At 41.6% G+C, this 24,141-nt stretch overlaps 2 protein-coding genes and 1 long non-coding RNA gene across 3 annotated transcripts; 1 reads left to right on the top strand and 2 right to left on the bottom strand.

The window, feature by feature from the left end:
- Positions 1-432: 432 nt before the first annotated feature.
- LOC124650024 (protein ABA AND ROS SENSITIVE 1) lies at positions 433-5,127 on the top strand. Its single transcript, XM_047189591.1, has 7 exons — positions 433-602; positions 1,209-1,308; positions 2,067-2,220; positions 3,498-3,945; positions 4,465-4,540; positions 4,638-4,684; positions 4,785-5,127. Exons 1-7 carry the CDS (start codon positions 517-519, stop codon positions 4,969-4,971), a joined length of 1,098 nt encoding a protein of 365 aa, XP_047045547.1. The 5' UTR covers positions 433-516; the 3' UTR covers positions 4,972-5,127.
- A 2,487-nt stretch (positions 5,128-7,614) lies between these two features.
- LOC124650023 (basic leucine zipper 23-like) lies at positions 7,615-9,056 on the bottom strand. The gene has a single exon (XM_047189589.1). It carries the CDS (start codon positions 8,499-8,501, stop codon positions 7,815-7,817), a length of 687 nt encoding a protein of 228 aa, XP_047045545.1. The 5' UTR covers positions 8,502-9,056; the 3' UTR covers positions 7,615-7,814.
- Positions 9,057-19,406: 10,350 nt separating this feature from the next.
- Positions 19,407-23,834, bottom strand: LOC124707409. Its single transcript, XR_007004850.1, has 2 exons — positions 20,698-23,834; positions 19,407-20,561 (listed from the first exon to the last, which is right to left on the bottom strand). It is a non-coding gene; the product is annotated as an uncharacterized LOC124707409 (long non-coding RNA).
- Between the last annotated feature and the right edge of the window lie 307 nt (positions 23,835-24,141).

Genomic DNA, 24,141 nt, shown 5'->3' with positions numbered 1-24,141 from the left:
CTTTTAATTGACTCAGATTTAGTACAATGTACTAAATCTGAGTCAATTAAAAGAGAACGGAGGGAGTACATGCAAAAAGAATTGTTCTAAAATTTTGAAGCGCTAGAAAAATGGATTTTGTACCTCTCTATACTAATAATATAAGTTGGATACTTCGAAACCTGAATTTGAGTAGGAAAAATGACACACACATACTTAGGTGCGTTCTTTACGTGCAAAAAATTTATTCGAAAATTTTGAAGCGCTAAAAATAGGAGAATTTTGTACCGCTACAACCTGGACGTCTGCGTATTGGCCACATCATCAGGCCACTTAAGAGGCCCACTACTTCAGTCACTCAGGCCCATTAGACGGCTGAGCTGACGCATCGTCGTCTCTCTCGCCCTCGGACCAAACCTCCGACCGCGACGCCGCCTGCCGTCGCGACAGCTTCTGGAGGCGAGGCGCGGCGGAGCCAAGCACCAGCCTCGGCCGGCGGCTGGAACTTTTTCTGGCTAGGTCGTGCCTGCTGCGGGCATGGATCAGAGGAAGGCCTTGTTCCGCGCCAAGCTTCGCGAGGCCAAGGAGAAGCAGGAGAAGCGCATCGATCCCGCACTCGTCAGGTCTCCCCCACTCCCCTTCTCATCTCCCTGTTCGCAGCTAGAATAAGCCTCCGTAGTCTGGATCCTTCCCCCCACACATACTCGGTGGTGATGATTTGGGTCTGGGTCGCCCGTTCGGTTCATGTAACCCTAGGAGAATGGGGACGAGCAGCAGACGCGGGTGATAGGGGTTCCGTAGGTAGACCTAATTCCACCTAGTAGTGTCTGGCATTGCTGTGTGCACTATGGAACCGGTTTGCTACTTCGCTTGTTCTCGAGTAGAGAGAGGAGCATTGACGTAGTGGAATTTTGATTTCATTGCTCAATTTACTTACTGTCTGCTCCCAATTTACTCTTAGCGTCCGAACCTTGTGTAGATAGTCATATGCTATTCCAGGCCCCCGTCACGTCACCCACCACACACGCCTCGCTTACGTTAGCTAAATGCCGTTGATGCGAATTTTGGTTGGTGTCGTCTCCATCACGAGAGCTACGGTGCTAGGTTGCGCATTCAGAGCAATGATATGGCATGTGGATTGTTTCAAACTTTGATGTCGAGTCGAGAAGTGATAGTATCAGGTATATCATGACAGCAGTATCTAATAGCCACCGCATTATGTTCTGCAGGTATAATGAGTATGATCAGCCCATCTGTAGAGTCTGCAACGTTACTCTGAAATCTGAAGCACTTTGGCCTGCGCACCAAGTTTCACGGAAACATCATGAGGTAAAACATGGGGGAAAAACCATGTTAGTCTTTCACTGATTTACTCATTTACACTTGTACGTGGGTGTAGTTGTCTGGTCATATTTTAAGAATAACTTGCACGGATATTTGATGCCGTTGCATACACAAAATTATTATGCTGTCATAGCTCACATGAAATTAACTTTTAATCTGTGTAGAAGAATTATAGGGACAATACTATGCTTGGCAGAATCGTGAATCAAGGGATTCTATGCCAGTGTATGTTTGGTTCTGTATTGAAATTCAAAACTGTTACCAATTGGCAGTTACTACAAATATTCGATACGAATTTTTACCGAGTATGCTGCCATGCTGTTTAGGTACCTCTAGATATGAGCATATGACCTGTTAGTACATTGGACAACACTAAGAGTTTACTTTAATGCAATTTCCTGATTGTCTGGTTAAGAAACATGTTAGACAATTCAATAATAACACATTTTCTGTGGTTTGTTGATATAAACATGGTTTTCCAGTTTTGTCTTTTCATTTTAAGTTTGGTTACTTCTCACCATTAAGCAGCATGTTTTTTTAATCATGAAATATTCATCTACTTTCCGTATTGAAATTGGAGACACTTGTTATACCTTAATTGCTCCAAAGCAGTAGCTAATGTTTTATTACACCACATATATTCAGTACTGTAGTCATCATCTGACTGAAGTATTAACTAATTTGAAAGTGCCGGAGTACATTCTTTGCAAACTGTGTTAACATTTTGCCAATTCATGGTACAGGCAAAAGCTGCTGCAGCCACTAAAGTTACAGAAGCTGCAGCTCCTCGTGGCAAAAATCCAAATCATGAAAGACCAGCAGAGCCTCAGAAAGCAAAATCCTCCTCGTTGCCAGCCAATTTTTTCGACAGCCAGGGAGTGAAAAGGCCAAATGATGGTGAGAATGCTAAAATGCTTCCCCTCCTCCAACTTAACGATTCATAGTGTAAATTGTTCACATCTGATTTCTGTACTTCATTTGAATGATTGTTTACTTGGTCGTCCTTATACTTCATTTGTTTGATTGTATGCTGCTACGTGTCCTCTTCCCATGTTTGGAACTGTTGGTAAATTACCAGTGTCATGTGCTCATGGCTAAGGAATTGTTCACGCCTGATTTCTCCTTTTGGTTTGCCCTTGATGCAAATTGATATCTTCTATGCTTGCCATTTGTTGTAATGGACCTACGTCCTACCTACTTTCACCAAGATAGTCAGATATCATGTTGCACAGAGTTTTATATGGAGCACATTTGATTCCTGGTTAGACCTAGCAATTACCCACCTAACCTTGCTTAGCAAGATATGTTTTTGCGTTAAAATACCTCACTTTCCTATGCAAACTTTATTACATGAGCAAGAAAAACGCCTATGGAGGAGACTCAAGCTTGCTCTCCCATGTGGGCAAGGTTGGATTGCTAACCTTTGTCTTGCTGTGGTAAATATTTTTAATTTTAATACTCCCTTCCGATCCATATTAATTGACTCTAGTATAGATGTATCGAGACACATTTTAGTTCTAGATGCATCCATATTAATAGCAAGTTATATGAATCAGAGGGAGTATATTTGAGGTCATTTTATGATATATACCAAAAAATATGTAGTCATTCTGAAGAATCTATCTCTTGAGTTTTTTCTTGTATGGGTTAGTTTTTTGCTGCCTTGTAAAGCAACACAGGCAACTAATCCAAACCTGCCCATGATCTATTGGATAGTTTTCTCTTAAAAAAACTGGCATAATGTTTCACATATGTTGCGTTGTACTGTACTATATGCTAATTTTCATGTGATTTTTCTTTAATTAGAAAGAGAGATAACTACTACTTAAATTCAAGTCACCAAGCCTTCATACATGGAAATCAACAGATTGACATTGCTCCTGGCTACACCTGATACCACTTATCCTACAATTTAGTATCATTAGAGTGGGAATGGTATTAGAACTTAGTATACAGGGAATTATTGTTGAGCACATCTTAATTTCTGGATAGAAACACATAAATATCAATATTGTTGTGTTTTCTGCAGAGCAGTTGAGCAGCTTCCGTATGCAGTGAACATGTTATGAATGTCTATTTTCTGTGAAGATTCTTGCTAGCAGTACTATTGCTTTAGCAACAGCTGAAATGTACATTTAGCAGTCTTGCTCACTTACGACAACTTTGATGAGTAGGTACTGGTTCTGAAGGAAGGTCTGTACGTCAGGAAGTGGCTGCTGTTCAACCACCAGCCAAGGAAGCAAGTGTAGATAAACCATCTGTTAGGCCGGACCAAGTGCCAAATAAGGGGAGTCAAGGCAAACCCAATGTGAAAGGAATTCTTCCAGGGAATTTTTTTGATTATGCAGAAGAAGATGAAGACGAAGCACCAGCTCCAGCTCCGAAGGAGCCCAATAGGAATTTGGGAAACATTGCCAATCCAAGTCACATGCAGGTGAAAGGTGTCCCTGATGGCTTCTTTGATAGCAGCAGCACAAAACCCACTGAAGCCAGTGCATCATCTCAAGCAGGGAATATTGTGGAAACTGCTCAAGTAAAAGGAGCCCTGCCAGAAGGATTCTTTGATAACAAAGATGCGGATCTCCGTGCACGTGGTATTGAACCACCAAAAGTTGATGTCAAGTAAAGTTTCTTCACTAGATCTTGCAAGTGCATTGCCTCCATAAGAACTGTTATTCTTGCAGTCCTGGTATTTCGACAATAATTTATCCAACTTTTGTTATTCTTGCAGTCATGGTATTTCCACAATAATTAATCTAATTTAACTAAGTTCTGTTAGGATTTATAGGCTTTCGTTTGCATATGTAAATAGCTCTTTGATGACCTTAGCTAACTGGAGTATTTACTAGTGTGGAGTAATGATTAATTAGGATTGTTTGTTAAACAAGTTATGTTACTTCTGCAACCAACTTGAATTTTTGCAGTGTGTGAAGTTCGAAAACTGCAGCCTGGAAGAGTCAATAATCATTGCTTTTATGCTTTTTTTAACATTGTCATTTGTCTGCATTTTCTCCTCAATGTTTCCAACAAAAGTTGCTGCACTGGATTTTTTGCGAGATAGTACCGTATTCAGTCCAATTTAAGTTTTTTTTTTCTGTAAGTGGGATTATTCTCATATGAAATACTCAAAATCTCACACAGTGACGCGTTAAAAGAATTTGAAAAGGAAATTCAGGAGGACCTCCAGGAAGTTGATAATCGCCTTGAAGAAGAGGAGGTTAGGCTAACAACCTCTCTACATTATTTTCATCCTATGCCTTGCACCTATTTGTTCTGCACTGCTAATTTTAGCGAACTTTGCGTGTGCGTTGTAGATTGATGCTGCTGCTGAGAGGGAAGAGTACTTGACATTAGAACAAGAGTATGCCCATTTCCACGTCTTGTTCTGTCCACATACCCATGCGTACGAAAGTGATTTTTTTGGGTTTGTCATCAACTCATCATCATTTATTTGTACGCAGGGAGTATAGGCAGCGAGTAGATCTGCTGAAGAAACAGCTCACTGAGTCAAAAGCCACACGGAATGCTAAAGCAAAGAGCAAACCTGTTGGTATGGACACGGAGTCCAGCGCCAGCGACTCATCAAGTGATGATGAAGATGGCAACACAGATTTTGCTGTTGACTGGAGAGCACAGCATATGAAATGAGGCAGAGGCTTCTATGATTTCTTCTTACCGTGGCAACAGAGAAGTGCCGCCTCGATCATTGCACATCCAACAATGAATGGGATCAGTTCTAAAGAATTTTGCTTAGAGGTCTTCTTTTTCGTGTTGTTGGTTCTGAAAACGCACAAGCTACTTATGAACTAATGCGATGTGAATAGTCCCAAGTATTAAGTTAACTAACAATTGCCTCTTTACTGATTGGATTTCTTCCGTTGGAGCAAATTTCGTGGAATGGCTGGAACAAGGGTCCAAGAGTTCTATTTTATGTTTCTCTCAGTTTTTGTATCCTTTCTTGGCATACATGATACATCATGTTGGATGGACTTCCCTTGGATTCGCCATGATACACAGGGAAACTTCAACTTGTGTCCGTGTAGAATGACTTCCTTGTGCACGCTTCAATTCCTATTACCTCTCGGACAGGGATCGATCCCTGTTTGTCCTTGTGTGACGTTGATGCATACGGCGATAGTTGATCCGTGCTGGATGCTTTTCCTAGCCAGAAGTCTCATCAAGTTACTCAGTGGGTTAGTGCGCTGACGTTTACAACACTGTATAGCTGTCAATAGTCCACCTGTTGAACTCATTCAGCCAAAGCCCATGATCCCTTTCATATATTTTCAGACGGACTTCAATTGTCAAGGCCACGATTTACTGCTCACTTGCATAGTGGATACCTCGCTCATCGGGGAATTCGAAGACCTCGCGGCAAAATTTGCAACTTTGCAGCGAGTACGGCCCTCTTTTCTTTGACCCCATCGTGCTCAGCACCTTCAGGCAACTGAAAGGTGGCTTGATAATTTCTACAGTAGGAGTTTTAATTCAGTGAGTAGGTTACCTACTTAGCTCAGCCGAAAAGGTTAGTGTTTCTTACGGGATTCTCCATCTGCGTATCTGTTTTGAACACACGATCACTGTTTACTTCCTTATTATCCAGCAATGAGCTATGAACGGAGAATGGACGCAGTACGACTCCGGTGTCCATGCATTTCCAGATACCTGAGATTTTGAATTCATAACATCCCTATCAGTGGAGACGCGCATTCGTGCAAAATTACGTCAGGGATTGCCAACTGCCTAAATAACCCATAGATCTTGTGGACAATCTATAGAGTTTCTATCAACTAAAAATTGTAAATTTCACAAGGAGAGCTGAAAAAGGCATGGGCATCTTTTTTATTTTTAATCATGTATCATAGATTAAATCTAAGTTGCAATTGAAAATGGGAGGACTTCTATCAATAAGGTGGTTCTGGAGCGAAAGGGATGGGTTGGCCAATAATCAACCTCCAAGTCCTGGCACTGTCAATGACGAAGATGATTATGTTTACCTAATGTTTCGCGGCAATCACGATGTACAATACCAAAACAGCTGTTCGATTCTGACTTCGCTTTCGAGGAAAATAGCGATTCCTTCATTCAAATTATGTTTAAGTCGTCCTCCAAGTTATTTATTTTGGCACATTCAGTGGTACTAGTCTACTACTACTGCCTCTGAACGTTTCTTATGCAATGAGTACCAATAGTTTTGTAACCACGCGGCATATAAAAAAGAACAACAGTACTAACACAGTAATTGTGAAACTGTTTTAGATAATGGCAACTGCGTAAACGATGATGTTAATATAGTTCCTTCCACCATGACAACAGTCAAGTGTCAACTGCCAAACCAAATCATACCTTCTCTTTTGCTCCTTAAAAGGGTGTGGACTTGTGACAGTGAACAATGTCGGATTGGTCGGATGAATCCATTCCCTGTGCGTGCTGCAGCGGAGGTGGAACCAAGAATCTGCCTTGACCAACTTGCTCAGACAGAGTAAGCCTGAATAGCGCCTCTCCCAGATGATCCATTACATCGCCGCCGGAATAGCATGGTAAAGCTAAAAAAGTTGCAGATGCTAGCTTCCTGTATCATTCTTACATTTTCTCAAAAAGGAATAAGAAGAGTTGAGTTCTGTAAAGTTCAATCAGTTCCTTTATTGGAAAGTTCCACCTCTACAATTTTTTAAAATCAGATCTCTGCATGCATCTACTGAACATTCTAAATCCAGAATTACAAACCTGAACATAAGTACTATGCATTATTGAATTCATGCACCAACTAGCTCACTCAGAAATCTGAACTCATTGAGATTGGCAGGTAATATATTTCAACATTTTCTCTCATGTGTAGGTAACCTTTTGAGCTTCAGACCTCTTAGCTCGGACACCATATAGAATTCATACACCAACGAGTTCATCCAAAATTCCAAATTGTTTGGTTAAGAGCGAATAATACATTCCAACAAGCTTCTCATATTAGTTAAATAGTTTGGAACGATAAACCGAATGCAGAATCCACAGAGACAACACTCCTATTTGCTCAGAGGCTTAGATCTGGTGATTTGTGGAAGAATTTGTTGGCAGCACGATGTACAGGTGCACATAAGACAAACATGCCAAACAATCCTACACCAATAGCATTAGCAGCCATCGTTTACAGTAAATACTCCCTTATCAAATAGGACTGTAAACGAAAAAACAGTGCATTTATCAGTACCATGGACCATGGTCCCATCTGATTGTCTGCATACTGACAAATCCAAACCAGTGATTTAGAACAAGCACATATTGGCAGCTCAATTCTGTTGAACACATCTGAGTATTATTAGCCTTCTTCTGTTGCTATTATACAAGTATATGTATCAGACCATCAGATCAGTTGTCCAGCCTGATATTGCCCTTTCATTCCATAAGAGTGTATTTTCACCAAAAAGAAAAATAACTCTCGTGTAAGAACTACTGAAACAAATGCAAGACAAGCCTACAATAGCACATTCAGTTAATCAGCCAGGGAAGCAGAGCTCAACAACATCCATGGAACGCACAGCTTCCGAAACATTGATCTCCCTCGACGCGCCGCCATCGCCATCTTCGTCGAACCTGCAATCCGCAGCTGCCAGCCCAGAGCTCTCCTCCCAGACACCACCAACCTCATCAGAACTGCCATTGAAGCAGAGGGTCGGATCAGTGCACACCACAGAGCCAACACAGCACTGCTTCTGGAACGGGAACGCGCCGACCTCGGCATCGATCTTTGCCCGGACGTCGAAGAGGAGGCTCCTTAGCCTGACCACCTCGGCCTCGAGCGTGGCGTGACCCTGCAGCCTCCTCAGCAGCTGCTGGTTGGCGGCGCGGAGCTTCTTGACCTCCTCCTCCAGGAAGGCCGCGTGCGCCTTCTTCTTCTCCCGGTACTTGCGCACGGCCTCCCTGTTCCCCAGCGGCCGCCGGGGCCTCGCCTGGTCGTCCCTGGCGGCGTCGTTGTCGTCGTCGCTGCCGGCGTCGAAGACCTGGGTGTGCGTGTGCAGGCAGGTGTGCGTGTGCATGGCGGCCGACGGGCCGGGAGGGTTGCAGGTGTGCGTGTGGCTGCAGGTTGCCGCGCTGCTGCTGCTGCTCAGGAGGTCGTCGAAGGTGCCGGGCATCTCCTGGTGGGAGAAGAAGAATTGGCTCGGGAGGTCCACTCCGTCGTCCATTTGTGCCGAGAACAATCTCTTTGTGTGTAGTCAATGGGCAAGTTGCACAAGAATTCAAGAAAGTTGCCAAGGAAAAGAGATGGAATCAAGAACAGGGTATATCAGACAGAGGACAGCAATTTTCTGGCAAAAAATGGCGAGCCGCCAAGAAATCGGACGAACACAGCTAAGCTAGCCACTTAAGAAGTTGAGATTGGACTAAAAGATTGAAGACGGCAGAAGTGAAGCCTCCATGATACAGAATTCAAGTGAAAACTGGAAACCCCACGAGGGATATAACGAGATGCCCAGGAGGTTAAAGCTGGAGGAATCGAGCATCAGAATCCCATCTTGGGGAGTGATACGAAATCGATGGGATGGATAGGCCTCTCAGCTCACGGCACCGAGCTGCCCCTTGCAGGGAGAAACTTTCTCCTCACTTTTTCGCCGCCTTTCTCGATCTCTTCTCTCGCCGCCGATCCTTTTCGGCGATGTCTCTGCCTTCCCTTTTTCGTCGCGATTGGAGGGTGTGGAGAATCTTGGAAAGAGGGGCGGAGGAGATGGAGGGTGACGTGATTGGATTGGAGTGGGAAATAGAGGTGGAGAGAAGAGAGGATCCCTAGTTCTTGCCGCTGTTGGGAGGTTTTTGTCTGCTGGCCATCATACTGTGTTGATTTTTTCCGCTTGTTGTTTCAACCTGCCACCACTTGGCTGAATTGTGTCTTTTAATTAAACTTTATGGCCATTTGAATACTGTTGCCTATTTTGACTATGTGTCCTCTATGCCTTGCACGTAAACTTGGCCCACTTTGTGACGACACGGTACACTGTATCAGTAAAACCGGAAAAAAACTACTACATCCGTTTCGGTGAATAATACCACACGTATTTCAAGATAAATGTTGACTAGAAAAATTCTATACCTAATAATAAAGGAGCTAAGGTTTCTGCCAGATTTTTCGTTCAACTTTTTTTTAGGACGGTTTTACCCTCCCACCAAAACCCTTAATACTGCACCTGCCATGTACCGGTTCGTTAAGTTATCTTCTTCCACCCTGGCCTAACGACTCCCATCGGTTCCGAACCAGAACAAAGCAGAGGCGATGGGGGAAGCGGGCGTGTGCGTGCTCGGCTGGTGGCGCCCTTGGGGAAAGAACTGGGGAAGTTTCTCTGCCTCTATCCCTCCCGGCCAAGCCCCGCAGCTCTGCCTCCATAATGGTGGTTGGCCGCCGTCCAGGACTCCCTCGGGCGCGCTCAATCCAAGGCCATCCACGCCCGAGACCGGCGCAAGCACGAGGCTAAAGCGCGCCTTTAGGAGGCCCCCGAGGCAAAATGCTTGATTCCGCGAGCGTCTCCGCCGTCCAGGACTACCTCGGGCTCATCTCCTCCACGACGCCATGGAGAACTAGGACGAGCGACCGTTGATAAATTGCATCACGACCCTTTGCTTCCTGGTATGCTGGGAACGGGCAAAACAGACTCCGCCACTGCATTATCCCGGCCTCGCCAAGGACGACGCCCATGTTCATCTCATCCAACTATCACCAGCCGCCATTGGTCAAGAACTCAAGCAGGGCCGAACAGGGCCACTCCTGGGCTTCTTTTGGTTAAAATATCGTGGCGCTGGCTCACGCATAGACATTTTGTTTCAATAGTCCCACCCCGCTTACATATACCGAATTCCACCTGTTTATATGCCGAAATTTTCTGAGTTATGGCAAGCGGACTTGAAACAACAAGCATCTCCAAATATGGAGCGAAGGAATTGAACGCTTATTATGGGGGACGGGATTAAAGCATCAGGGAATTAAACGAACAGGGAAGGAGGGGGGAATCAAAGAAGGAAACTGAAGAAGCGGATTAAAGGAGGAAATTGCATGCTTGTGGTACGAGGACGAATTTGGGAAAAGAAGGGGATCCTGCCCGGAGATCCCGGCGCGAGCGTGGTTTTCAGGAGAAGAATGGGTGAGGAGAGAGAACCCGAAATCGCAGGAGGTGGCTTGTGCTGCGGCCGGTTTCTATCGAGATCTTGATGGAATCCATCCTTGAGTCAGGTCGCGCCCTTGCTGCTGCGGGTCTGCGGCAGAACAAGATAGATACGAGAAATGAGATGATTTGGGGAATGAGGGAGCTCGGCTGTGGCTTGCCGGTTGTATTTCTTTTTAACCTTTTTCTTAAAAGCAATTAACAAAAATAAAATCGAGTTTAGAGGAACCTTTTTAATATAAAATGTTAAACTAAATTTTATTTCATTTTTAAGTTGTTAAGTAGCTTTACACCTTCAGTTCTTCAAATATGTAGAGACACAAATTGTATTTTCTGGTTGAAGATGTTATTAATTAACTGAAATGGTCTGGGCAACGTCCACGGTGATGCATCGATTTCCCGCTTCGGCTACCCATCGCCCACCTCTGTCGCCTTTTGCCTCTCATGTGCCCGTGCTAAGCTCCACCACGACATGCTTTGCACGTCCGGCCCAACGAACTCCCCTGCCCACCGCTGCCGGGAATGGTTCCATCCTCGGTTGCCCATGTCTCCTCTAGCAAGTGTGCCTCCGGTTTCCTCCATGCAAAGATCGTACTACTACGGCCTCCCCGTGTGAAGCTCCATTTTTGCGAAGCTCCATTGCGAGCTCCTCTACGCCCTGCCCCCACGAGCTTCCATGAGCATCGATGGACACGCTTCCCCGCACGACTGCTCATGTTTCTCCGGAAGGCATGATTTCTCCCGTCGTCGCACTATCAACCTGTCGCTGCAAATGTTTTGGCAGAGTACAAAAGTTGATATAATGTCGAAGAGAACACGCTGGATGGGAAGTTGGAGCATGACGTAGGGAAGTATGATGCCTCCATTTTCTACACTCTGCATTGTGATGTCTGCTCTGAATTGAACAGCCGAACCACTGTGGAACTTCTTCATTGTCGCATTGCCCATCGGACGACGACTCATTTTAAGATTTATTATGCTTCCTAGGGGATCAGATCTTTTATTATTCAATATAGAAATATAATAAATTAATATTGAAACTAACACTTCCTCCCATCTAAGACAAGTGTTTTGGTTTCAAACTTAATTATATTTAAATTAATGATGAGTTCGTATGCTGAAATTTTATTTTTTATATGAATTATTATTACTTTATGTGTGTGGACGATTGTGTTATATCAATTTGGTAGTTACAACAAAACAAAACAAAATTGATTATATATATGGAGTGAGATTTAGAGAGCTTATTGGAATGTAGGTGCAAACAAAAGCGGCAATTTTTTAGAGACCTTTCCAAGTGAACATACAGAGAGATAATTTAACACTTATGTTAGACCTATTCTAAGAACAGAAATTGCCGCTCATGCTCTCTGCTGAAGAGCAAATGAGAACAAGCAAATTAAGGCTACGGTTACTTATGATGAGCGATTTTTAGACCGGCAACTGAAAACTGCTATATAGAACCGCATCAGAAATAAACTAAAATTAACCCGTTGCAACGCACGGGCACTTTTGCTAGTAAGCAATAAAAACTTGATTATATATGTAATTAGTATAGTTGATTCGTACTGAAAATACTTCCTAATGGTACTAATTTTATATCAGTGATCTTTATATATTTAAAATAATTCTTTGTCAAAGGAAAAAAAACACGAAAACCGAGAACGCCTTATTCATTAAAAAATGGAGGGAGTAAGTAAAGTTAAATGATATGGCATAAGTGTAGCGAATGTATACAACTATGTGTATGTTTACCCGCAAAAAAAAAAAACTATATGCATGTTAAGTTTGAAAGTGAAATACAAAAGTATGTAAATTATGCAAAGACAAAATATTCAAGGAATAATACCATGGCCCTGGATTTTTACTGGCCAAAAAAAATACAAAGTTACATATTTCTTATTTTAATGTTGGTCACATACAATTTTATTGTTTCCTGAAGTTTTGCACGAGCAAGTATCATGACAATATGTACATGCTTGATTTATTTCAAAATTCTAAAACTTTGAAATATGATTTTTGAGATGCTTTGGAATTCAAGTCCACGTTCACCCATGTCAACAATGGTATTTTCACACTTTGTGGTTACTTTATTGCGTTGTTGGAAACTACATGGTCAATTATTTAGCTCGGAAAACCCTTTGGCGCTTCAAGTATTCTCTCTATTTTTATACGTAAGACAACCTTTATTTAAATTTGACGCACACATTTTTATTTACGGGCTAGAGAGCGCTTGGTTTTGAACTAATAAAGCCATAAACCGGCTAGGACATAAAGGAATTTAAATAAAAAAATATTGAATAACTCTATAAGAAACTAGAAAACGCTAATGGAACTACAAAGGATGTCATCCTTAAGCAAACTCAGGTTACATAATAAAGTCTTGAAGCAAGCCCTATCGCCATTGCTCTGCATGGGCGAGCGAGCCTATTCGAGCCAAATCCAGGGGAGACTGCCACGCTTCCCGTGTTGCCCCAGAAGGAGCAAAATGTAAGATGCCGTAGTTTAGACCAACAAAAGGGGTAGAGTATATGTAGGGGTATTACATCCATGTGTAATTTTGGATTTTTAGAAGTTCTTTATCAAATATGAAATAGTGATTGAGATTTCCCTTAGAGCGATGAGTTAGGGTTTTAGTTAGTCCATTGAGTGCGATAAAATTTGACATGATATAATTTTTAATTTCTGGGAACAATCAAATAAACAAGATAATAATATTTGACATGACCTAATTTTAATTTCTAGGAACAATTAAATAAACAATTTTTTTGAATAAATCATCATGGCATCATCATTAAATTTGAATTATGAATAAATTTGGAAATTTCATTTCGAAATAAAATAACTAGTAATGAATATAATTCATTTACTTAAAAACGAGAAGAATAAAGGAATTCACATTTTTATGGACTATTTTTTACATCAATTATTGGTTATAAAAAAGTCTTAAAGAAATTTTGTTGGATTGTGTAAAATAATAAAATTTTATGTGCTCCAAAATAGTTTTTCACTATGAAAATGACTTTTTGCAAAACTTTGTGTAGGAACATAAAATGCCCCTAGCGTGGCAAGCTATTTTCACATTGTGCACGGCCGGCAGAAGTAGCGGGTCGCACAACTCGTGTAAAGCCCAATGACCCAATGCAGCCCAGCCCAGCCCATAGAGCGCAACAAAACGCATCTCGTAGTCATCGTCGAGAAACAGCACCGAGAAAGAAAATTCCCAAATCGAGAGCACTGCCTCCCCCGCCCAAGATCGCCGGCCGGAATCCTCCTCCGCCGCAAAATTTTGGTTCCGGCGCCTCAGTCGAGTTTATTATCCTGTATCTGTCGCCGCCGCGCCACCGAGGACTCGTTCGAGGTCAGATTCGGTGGGCGCGGGTGAGTAGGCGGAGCTCGAGCATCCGCGGCGGCCGGAGACCAGGAGGAGGCAGGTGCGCGCGCATCTAAGGCGGAGTTTCCGTCCTTCCTTGTCCGTGGGGTACCTGCGCGCGGCGTTGCGGGGTGCAACTGTTGTAAGTGCCTTCTTCTCCGGAAATTCTATCGTTAGCTTTTTTTGACTAAGGTTTGACATATTGGTTTTAGTTGTCTAGATAGTAAATATCTCTCAGATGACAACATTTTCGTATCCAATGAAGATCACTTCTGCGCTAGGTTATTGTGAATTAGCTATAGTGATGGAGTAGTGGTGGTTAGGGATGGAAAAAAATGAATTAGCATATTCTCGGAGGCTTGTTGTTGTTTGGCAAGCTAAATGTGAGTAAGTATTTCCTTCAAATTTGTAGCCAGCAATTACCAAGAACAATGGCAAATAAATTATTCTAACATTTTTGATTGATGGTAATGTTTCGGAAGATGGTTCATAACCACAGTAGCAAGAGTTTCTTATAAACAATCATCTCAACTGGATATATGTGTACAATTAATTTTTTTTATTAACATTAGTATTCATCATACCAAAAGCTCATTAAGCTACTCATACTTTCTAGAAAGCCTGACTACCCGTCTTCTGTTTACTCCCTTGAAATCTATTGTCCGGTTTGTCTAATCTTTAACATCTTCCTGCATGAGTAGGTAAAAACTTATTTATATTTAGTCCTCACTGCTTTAATGCATAATGGAGCATTAGAAGTTGGAGTAAATTAGGTTTCGATGTAGAAGGTAGAAATTGGTGGGCTAGCAGATAAAATGGCATATACTACAACGATAGTCTATTTTGTGTATTTATTAGTCAAATTCTGTCTATGAGAGCTTCCTTAAATATGCCAAAAGTACATTTAACATTTAGATAATTGTTTCTACCTTTTGATTATCACAGGAGGGTACAGACTGGTCCTTTTGATCTGTGCTTCGAGGTTGCGAAGCGGCGGCCGCGGCGGCGATGGACGGAATAAGCGGTGGCAGCGTCAAAGGGAGAGATGAGAAGAAGATGGCGGCAGCGTGTGACGTGGAGGCACTACGCAAGTGCCTGCAGGAGAACAAGGGTGATCGTATCAAATGCCAGGCCCACATCGACGCCTTCCGATCCTCATGTTCCATCAGCCCCACCACCACCTCCTCCGCCTCCGATGTCCGCCCCACTGTATGATCTTCCAAGTCTTCACTCCCAGTCAAAATAATTCCTGTTCCCCATTAATGTATTAATTAAATTATTCCTACCCATGAAGTTCGAGTTAAAAGGTAAACATGGACTCATTTGAAACTTGACGTGGAGCATGCCACTGCTGTTGACTTAGTGCTAGAGGATTACGGAACTAAGCATCATACTTAGGGTTACTAGAATAATGCTTTGAATAATAAATAAATCTAATAAACATATAATATACTTACAGATAGAGTCAAAACACTTTCTCTGAACTGGTAGGTAGAGTTTCCATGGCATTATCACTGAAACATGGTGCTGTTTTGATGGCACAGGTACAAAAGAATGCCTGAAACGACCAGAGGTGCTTATGCTGGTGAAGATGCACAAGACACAATTTGCAACACTGAGATGTCGATGGTCAACTGAAATTTTGGAAGTTGAGAAAAATGTCAACTTAGACTTGCAGGATAGTGCCTTTTGTTTTCTTTTGTCGACTGCTCAGTATGGCAGTTTTTAGTGCCGAAAGAACCCCTGGTAAAACTGTGAAACTCGTCATGATTTCTTTGCCAAGAATGAGAACATAGAGGATAGCTTTCGCAATCACCATTCTCTTCAGTGAGCAACATTTTGGTAGCTGTTTCAAAGTTTGTAGTCTCAGGTTTAGCCTACCATGGTATAACGTTCTGGATGTAGACCCGATTCAACGAAACTATGAGTTGACCAGCCTTCCTTTTCTTTCTTCCACTTTGGGTACCGATTTGCTCGAATAAAATGGTTCAGTGATTCTGCTCAATTCGACCCTATTGTGGTTTTGTCGTTCATAGTCATCTCCTAATATTTTTTATTTTATTTTTCTATGGCATGCCTTTCTATATGAAAATTTGTTATTTACGATGTACGATGATCCTTGTTAAGCATCCATGGCTGAATGGTTGAAGCGCCCAACTGATAAATTTGTGAGTTCAATTCCTGCTGGATGCACGCGAACGGGAACGTTTCATAAGTTCTATTGGAATTGGTTCTCTATACGGAAATGTAACTTGGTATTCAAACAACTATTCATAGTTCCTAGAGCTCCTTGTACGGCTTGTTGGAAAACCCGTTGTCGGACCTGATTCATTGCCCTTTGTTTTTCAAAATAAAGGGTTTCATTTTTAGACTTTTCTAATTCCTATTTATTTAAGTCCATATTATATCATATGAATGAAACATAGTTTGAAAAAGACGAGTAAACGGGTTTGCTTAAGACTTATTTATTATTAATATTAACACCAGACGGCTCGAGATCATCAATTTTGAAGTGAGAAGAGAAGGATCCACTCTTCCCCAATAAATAAACTATCAACCTTCAAAAAGTTTAATTAATTTAATTACTATATTAGAATTAGATTAGCAATATATTTCTCCTTCAGAAAAAAAAGAACTATAGTAACTAACAAAAATACTCCAATAAAAAGATTGAGTTCTTGATAGTTAGAGAATTCTCGTACTTCCATACTTCTTCGCCTTTGAATACAAAAAAAAGTAAGAAAAAATATGATTAAGTGAATTTAAGTGATTTATAGTAGAGGCATATCCTAAATGTGACTGATAGACCCAATTTTTTCATGAAAATAAGGATATTCAATTTGATGAGCTATGGTCTCTGGCCAGAAATATATTTATTTTTTAGAAGGTGTGCCTTCTCACATAGGGTACACTAATTCTTCCGTTTACCAGAGGTCCAGCAAAGGTCAAAATAATCTCATTTGATTTCTTTTGCTTCTTTTTTTTCGCGAAAACGCAAAAGACTTGCGTTTCGATGCATTGATAGATAAAGAAGAGTTTATGTACAAGTCCGAGGACGGACACACCACGCCGTACAACTCGACCCAAGAAAAAGGAAAAACCCTAGACTAGGGGAGTAACTGGCGCACACCCCGGGCTCCCGCGTCCGCCCAAAGCCGCGGTCAGCAGCGATGTCGTTGAACAAGGATGTCACCGAAGGCCGCGCATTGTCGAAGACCGCCGCGTTCCGATGCTTCCAAATCCACCATGCCGTGAGCATGATAACCGACGAAGTGCCCTTGCGCAGCTGGCGAGGGGTAGTCCGCACCACAAGCGACCACCACTCCGCGAAGTCACCCTCAGCCGTGGACGCGGGAGTTGAAGATGAAGAGCGGACGCCCTTGTTCCAGCTTGAGAATTCTGACACCTATCCTAGAAAGCAGCAATGTATTAGTCTGGATTACTAAGTATCAGAAATACATCATTGTAGGGTGCATACTTGCACTGGACATCTTTAGTTTGTAACTGCGATAATTTGTGTAGGCCTTAAGGCTTAAAGTGAGTTTTCACACATGTACACATTAATTTTACTTTGTTGCAGCTTCTTTTGGGCAATTTGGCTAAGAAGTATATTGTCTCTCACATACGCACACAAAAGTGTGACTGATTGTTTTGTGGCAAATAGGCTTCGCAAGTGTGGCCAGTAGTTTTAAGCAGATAACATGTGTTCTTTAAGTTCAGAGGCAAATACCTGATATTGCTGTTGCTAGTTCCAGGAGAGGAGGCAGTTCATTCACCAAAAAATGTCTTAAGATGCATCCTGGAACCACGAATATGTTTATATACAGTAGTCTCTACGGCATTTGTATTTAGCAGTTGTGGGGCTGTTTTATCCGATTTGGCCCAGTTGGGCATGGAGGCAAAAGTTCTGTCAGAGCCAGAAGCCTCGCCGGCGCCATATATCCATCCTTCCTGGAAGCCTGACGGCTCAGTGGCTGGATCAGGCTTTCTCGTGGAGTTTTCTTGCCACCATGCAAGGCAGAAAAGTGCAAACTCCGAGTTATCATCACAGGCAATTTTTTTTGTTTAACAAAGACAGCTGCCAGGGGTGCCAATTTCATTCAGCTCAAGTACAAAATACAGAGTTGAGTACTATTCCAACACTACCAGAATCAGACATAGGAACAAGCAATTCATGCACAGCGAAACTTTTACTGGCAGCCATCAGCAAACTTGTACACTTTTCCGTAGTTGGCTGCACCTGTTGCACTTCAAGTCAAAATTTCCATTCCCTAATGTCACTACAGTCCAGCAAAAATGCAAAATGGACAAAGCTGCAGCATATTTCTAGAGAATTGTAGTTCTTGATCCTTACATGAGGCCTGCTCTAGGTAATGATGAATTTCAAAGTTCGAACCATATGCTACAACATTATGTGAAGATTCACTTTGTGACCAAGACAGTAACCTGAACAGCTGCACTCCCAACTTCAGAATATGTTAACTTATTTATTTTATTCACTGGTATTCAATTCAAAATATCAGGAGACACCACGAGAATTCCCATACAAACGAGCTAACTGCAGTTCCCTCCACATTTTCTCATCCGGGCTTGGGACCGGCAAAGGCAGTGTTAAACTACAAAACTACAAAACTACAAAACACAGATTAGCAAAAACACTGCAACCAAACACTCAGCAAAGCACACAAGCCACATGATCGATCGAAGGCACTACACAATGCAACTTTGCAGACAAGATCATTACTCACAAATTAGACATGGGTGTACAAACAATTTACCAATACATGTAAGATTTAGATACCCAAAGTAAACAAACCGAGCTATAGAATTTCGAACCTGAAATAGCTAGATCCATGCAGACAGTAAGTTGGTTACTTGGATTCTAATATTTGGTTTCGAAAATAAAGAATATACCAATAGTTATTTAATATTAGCCATCAAAAGGTTATGTTTTAATTTCCAAAGCTGGTGGATACCAAGTACGAAACAGAATGGCATAAAGAAATTTCTGAATTCTGGCAGAAGATAACTGTAGAGACAGTATGAAATCAGCAGCAATCATGAGATAAACCAAGTTGTGTTGCTAATTAAGCATTCATCAATCAAACTGGAAGTGGGAAATTCCCCAGCAAACCGAGAGATGCAGTCCAGATCCCACTGAAGAAGCACTAATGATCTTAAAATACAATCCAATAACAAACAAACCGAAAATCATATTCAACAAAGAAGACACTAATTGAGAAGAGGAGGAAGTGGAGGCAAACTAGTCTGTTCAAGCATCCAATTCAGAACCTTCTTATCTGCCTTGTTTTGGTATATAGGAGCAATTCCTAACCTCTCTGTATAACAACATAACCCACTCAAGTTAGGACTCAGGAGGGGTCTTTGAATTAATCGATATGTTTTTTAATATACAAGTGAAGACAGACAGCAGATTAGGTGGGATATGTTTGTCGAAATTCAGTATCCACGCATACCACAAACTGATTAGATGTGAGTTGGCCTATTAAATTGACCAGAAAAATAGGCAAGTGGACAAACCAGTGATCATGAATAACAATAAACCAGCAAATCCAGACATGATCTCAAAATAATTCACGTATATAACTGTAGGGATCTTTTACTGCCTTCAGAGCTCATGTACATGCAATCTGGCTTCCTATCTGCTAGAGAAATAAAACACAGCTGAGTGCATTGATAAAACTGAAGATATTGGCATGAAACCCAACTTCTAGAAACAAACATGGTAACAAAGTAAAGACTTCTAAGTGAATTCTCTCATCTCCTATGTCCAGCCACACAAGAAACAGATGAGAACAGATTCCATCCAAACAAAGTTGGAACACAACAGAGACCAATATAAACTTCAGGGTTACTAATCAGAAGATCCAGATGTGCACGCAACTAAAGACTTCAAGTTGTAGCAAAGAGATGGGGCCACTGAATGCAAGTTGAAAGTGTAAGCTGCCGCAGAGGACGAAATCAAGTAATAATATGCTTCAAGATTTTTTGATTAGAACTCAGAACAGTTGGGAAAGCAGACATAGTTGATGGCTTGAAGCTTCACAAAAAGACCCCCCAGTTAGCCAACGTTTTGCTAGATCTTCCAACTCTCTTTGCACTAAGAATCTCCAACACCGCAAATCAATGAGAAGCCCAAATATATAACCATATACTTCAAAAGTCAGATATATGAACTCTCAACTGGAATAAATGCCATAAAGTGTGAAACAACTGTTGGGCCTACTGTTCTTCCATAACGCATATCAGATCAACATCTGCAAGTACCCTGCTATCATTTACCGTGCAAATGCGCTTTGGGGTGAAATCAAACAGAAGAACAATCCATAGTCAAGAAAATAACTTCAAAGGTATAGTGTAGATAGAGAGGACTTAGTTTTTCTCTTGTAGGATGTGCCATCTAATTGAAACTCCAAAGCATCCTCAGAATCATTGTACCTCCACAATTCGATCTGAATGTCCAAATATTGCCTCTCGGTGAGACACTTTGATAATCTTTTACGTTTAAAAATATGTTGTGAATTGAGAAGGTAGTGGGTTAAGATCTCCAAAAAGATATAACACAACATCAGGTTAGACCTAAGACATTACTGTACATTTTTTGTTCATGCATCAAATATTGAGGGAATAGGATAAGCTTGCTCAGCTGGGAGATAGACAACAACCCTTTGGCTCCAGAATGAAATCCTCCATTTTAATATCTGCGAGAGCACATAATTGCGGATGAAGGGATAGAAGTCATAACTAGGACGTTAATTTTCAAAGGCAAGTTGCTAAAGTTTGTTCAAGTAAAAAAAAAAGGAACCACCAATAACATGATGAAGCAAAATAGGGCACCTTCGCCAAGTTGTGCAAGTCCAATATCTGGAGAACCAACAACCCGTTTCAGAATTGGAATTGGTGTACACTCAATTGAGAAAGAAATTAAATTCAGAATGACTGATTGTCCCAACACAATATGTAACTTCTCTGGTTCCATCCCATTATCAGCAATCCAATCCAGCAGCTCACAAGTTTCGGCGAGATCAAATAAGCACCGAGCCATAACCAATAAAGTAACCACCCTTTGCCGTAGAGGGCTCAAGTTCCCGACCAGATCCAGTCCTGCAGCCAACTAGCGGAGGCGGACACAAAATGAACCAAACAGACCATCCACGAAACACTGACCTGGCTCCCCGTAGATTTATTTTCTTCCCTAGGGCTAATCCAATTCCTAACTATATCCTGTAGTCAACACATGCAGACGACCAAAGGCACATGGAGCAGAAACCGAATCGAACATAAAGATGGACGATAGATTGCAAACCAAACGATTTAACAGAATTTCAGTCACTACCAGCACAGCCTCAGGGAAAACAAATCTGCAACCATAGGAAGGGTAGAAGCAAAACCTAAATCAAAGACATGGATGGAAAAGCAGCTAAATAACATAAAGACAGAAGAAGTAAGTAAGTTATAGGCTTCAAATGAGGAGTGTAAGAGATCAATAAATCTTAGTCGGTTGTAGGATGTGCCACTCCTTTTAAGTTCCAGATTATCCTTAGATTCATGCACCTTTCCAGATCAATCTGAATTTAGAATATTACACCATGTAAGATAGGTTATCTATGTTATGATGAATTGAAAAGATAGTAGATTATGAAGCTCTGTGAACAGATTAAAACTCATTAAATGTTGATTTGTACTCATCAACCAAGAATATAGAACCTGCATCGAGGAAGAGGAATTTCTATAAACTTTACATTTAACAAACTAAAGCATGCATCAAGTGATGATGATGATGAGTGGGTAAAGGGTAGCCTGTCTAGGTTGGTAAGGTTCAGCTAGGCAACACTCGGTCCCAATTGCAAATTATCACTTTTGAGTCAGCATCTGCAAGAGCTGAGGATATATAAGGCAGAGAAAACTAGTATCGGGAAAGTTCAGCTGTAAAAGAAGGAAAGACGGCAAAGTTTAGTCATAACAAGGAAGCATCATGCCAGGGAAAACCGCCCGCCAATAGCAATTTCTGGAAATCACCAATAACTCAAAATCAGAAGGAGACTAAATTTTAAATAGATGATTTTTTTAAATCTAGGGAGGTTGATTATCGAAACATAGATCATCAAGAAGGTAAGTCCGCAAGGTGGATTCCCGCAGCCCTGCTGAGTATAATTCTGAATTCTGGGAACCACCAACAAAACGAAATCAGACTTCTCTGAGATTAACTGTACTAAATAGTTAGTTTAAATTAATGGAGTGGGGTTGATTATCCAAACGCCTGAGGGGTAGGGGTAAGCCTCATTCAGATTAGACTGGGAGAAATCAGGTCCACCGGTTACAATCCGTTTAAATGGATGTCTGCAAAAACATAGAATTACCAACGAAGGCAGAGAAAACTTCTGTCTCAACAGTAAAATAGTTGAGGAGTTCAAAAGATGTGAGGTCACAAAAAGGAAAACCAGAAATCCCGCCCAGCCGCACATAATTTTCCAATTCTGGAGAAGAACCAATGATACAAATCAGACTTAGTGTGCACTAAATTGAATTGTGCAGACAAAATGATTAAATTGAGGAGAGTTGATTATCCAAACTCAGTGAAAAGTTTCCTGATACGAATGATCACAGATCCAACCCAGCTTCTACCACAAAACTTCAGCTCAGAGTATCTGACCAAACCAAAATAACCATTGAACCATAACAAACCAAGTTAGCCATTGAGCAGTAAAGCAAACCTCCATCCTCCAATTTATCTATCAACAACCATTTGCTCCTTCCTGCGCATCTCAAGGAGCACAAACAAATACCAGAAGCGAGATCAGCTGTTACAACATAATATAATCAACACAGGGCCTCAAATCAAACTCAGATCAAGGGACATGACCAGCCATCAGAAGGGAACGCCACAGACTAATCTCCTTGAGCAGGTAACACAGCTAATGTATATTCATCTGTAACCACCGAAAGCAGGTAACACACAACCAACAAACTGATCTGACGGAGCACGGGAAACTGACCTCCTCAGATTCTTCACCATGTGATGACTAATCTCTAGTTCCAGATAAGATCCACACTCCTGCAACCAATGCATCCTCGAGGCGAACACAAATGAACCGAAAAGACCTCCCACGGAACACTAACCTTACTCCACTTACAAAAACCCAGGTTGGTCCAACTCCCCACTTATATCCTGCAGCCAAGATGCATAGCGACGCATATAGTAGACTAATACGGAAAACATGATCAAACTACAAAGAGATAGATAGCAAACCAAACGATTTAACAGATTTCAGGCCATTGCCAAGCTAAGTCCAGGGTAAAAAGGATCTGCAGCATATTGGGCAGAAACGATAAACCTTAATCAAAGCTATGAACAGAGGTAACTAACCAAAATAAACAAACAGATGGACTCCAAATAAAAGCGGTAGAAATTGAAAGAGAGAATGGTGTTTTCTTAGTTGTAGGATGGCGCTAGTTTGAAGCTCCAGATCATCCTCAGGGTGCATACCAATCTGAATGTTCAAATATTGTTCTGTAAGATGATTATCGCTAGGAAATTTATGATGAATTGAGAAGGTGAGTAGATTTTAAAATATCTCCGAACAGGTTGTACTCAGCATTAGGTCTGACTTGAATTCGGCAACTAGAACCTGCAGCGAGCAAGCAAGAGACCTTCCTATGAATTTTCAGTTTTGGGGGCTAGAGCTTATAAGAAAATTAATGGAAGTATGCATCAAACTCTGAGGGCTATTAGTGCATGCATAGGCAGGATCGGGCAGCACTTCGAAATAGCAAATTATCTTCCATGGCCATATCTGCAAGAGCTTAATGTTACTCTGAAGGGAGATCTGATGTATTATCAAAGAAGAATTAAGTCTGAAAAGAAATGTCCAATAAGGAACCGCCGCAGCATGCTGAACCAAAATAGACACCCCCGGGCTTCCACTAAGACGTATGATTCCAATTTCTGGAGGCCAACAAAAACCCCAAATCAAAATTGTAGGGAAAGAAAATCAAACTACACAGGAGTAAATTGAGTCTGAGAAGGGGCTGATTATCCGAAGGCAGAACGGAGGTTCCCCACTCTTATCACATGTCCACAATCCAAATTACGATTTCTGGAGAGCCAGAAGAGTCCCAAGTTAGAATTGACATATATTTCAAACTAGAGAGGAAGTTGAGTTTTGAGAGGGGTTGATTATCCAAACGCAGAATTGAAGATCCCCAATCCTATGACCACCAGTCCGATCCGTATATAATTCCAACCTCTGGAGAACCAGCAACAGTCCCAAAGTCAGAACT

The sequence above is a fragment of the Lolium rigidum genome, chromosome 4 (genome assembly GCF_022539505.1).
Source record: "Lolium rigidum isolate FL_2022 chromosome 4, APGP_CSIRO_Lrig_0.1, whole genome shotgun sequence".
In the NCBI taxonomy this organism is placed as follows: domain Eukaryota; kingdom Viridiplantae; phylum Streptophyta; class Magnoliopsida; order Poales; family Poaceae; genus Lolium; species Lolium rigidum.
The sequence above is the reverse complement of the archived record's forward strand: the minus strand, read 5'-3'. Positions and strand labels throughout refer to the sequence as shown.

What these genes read in the sequence shown, in the direction of transcription:
- LOC124650024 (XM_047189591.1), top strand. Translation starts at nt 517, where the DNA reads ATGGATCAGAGGAAGGCCTTGTTCCGCGCCAAGCTTCGCGAGGCCAAG. An exon ending in ATCGATCCCGCACTCGTCAG is followed by an intron (nt 603 to 1,208) that starts GTCTCCCCCACT and finishes TATGTTCTGCAG; the next exon opens with GTATAATGAGTATGATCAGC. An exon ending in AGTGAAAAGGCCAAATGATG is followed by an intron (nt 2,221 to 3,497) that starts GTGAGAATGCTA and finishes TTTGATGAGTAG; the next exon opens with GTACTGGTTCTGAAGGAAGG.
- LOC124650023 (XM_047189589.1), bottom strand. Translation starts at nt 8,501, where the DNA reads ATGGACGACGGAGTGGACCTCCCGAGCCAATTCTTCTTCTCCCACCAG.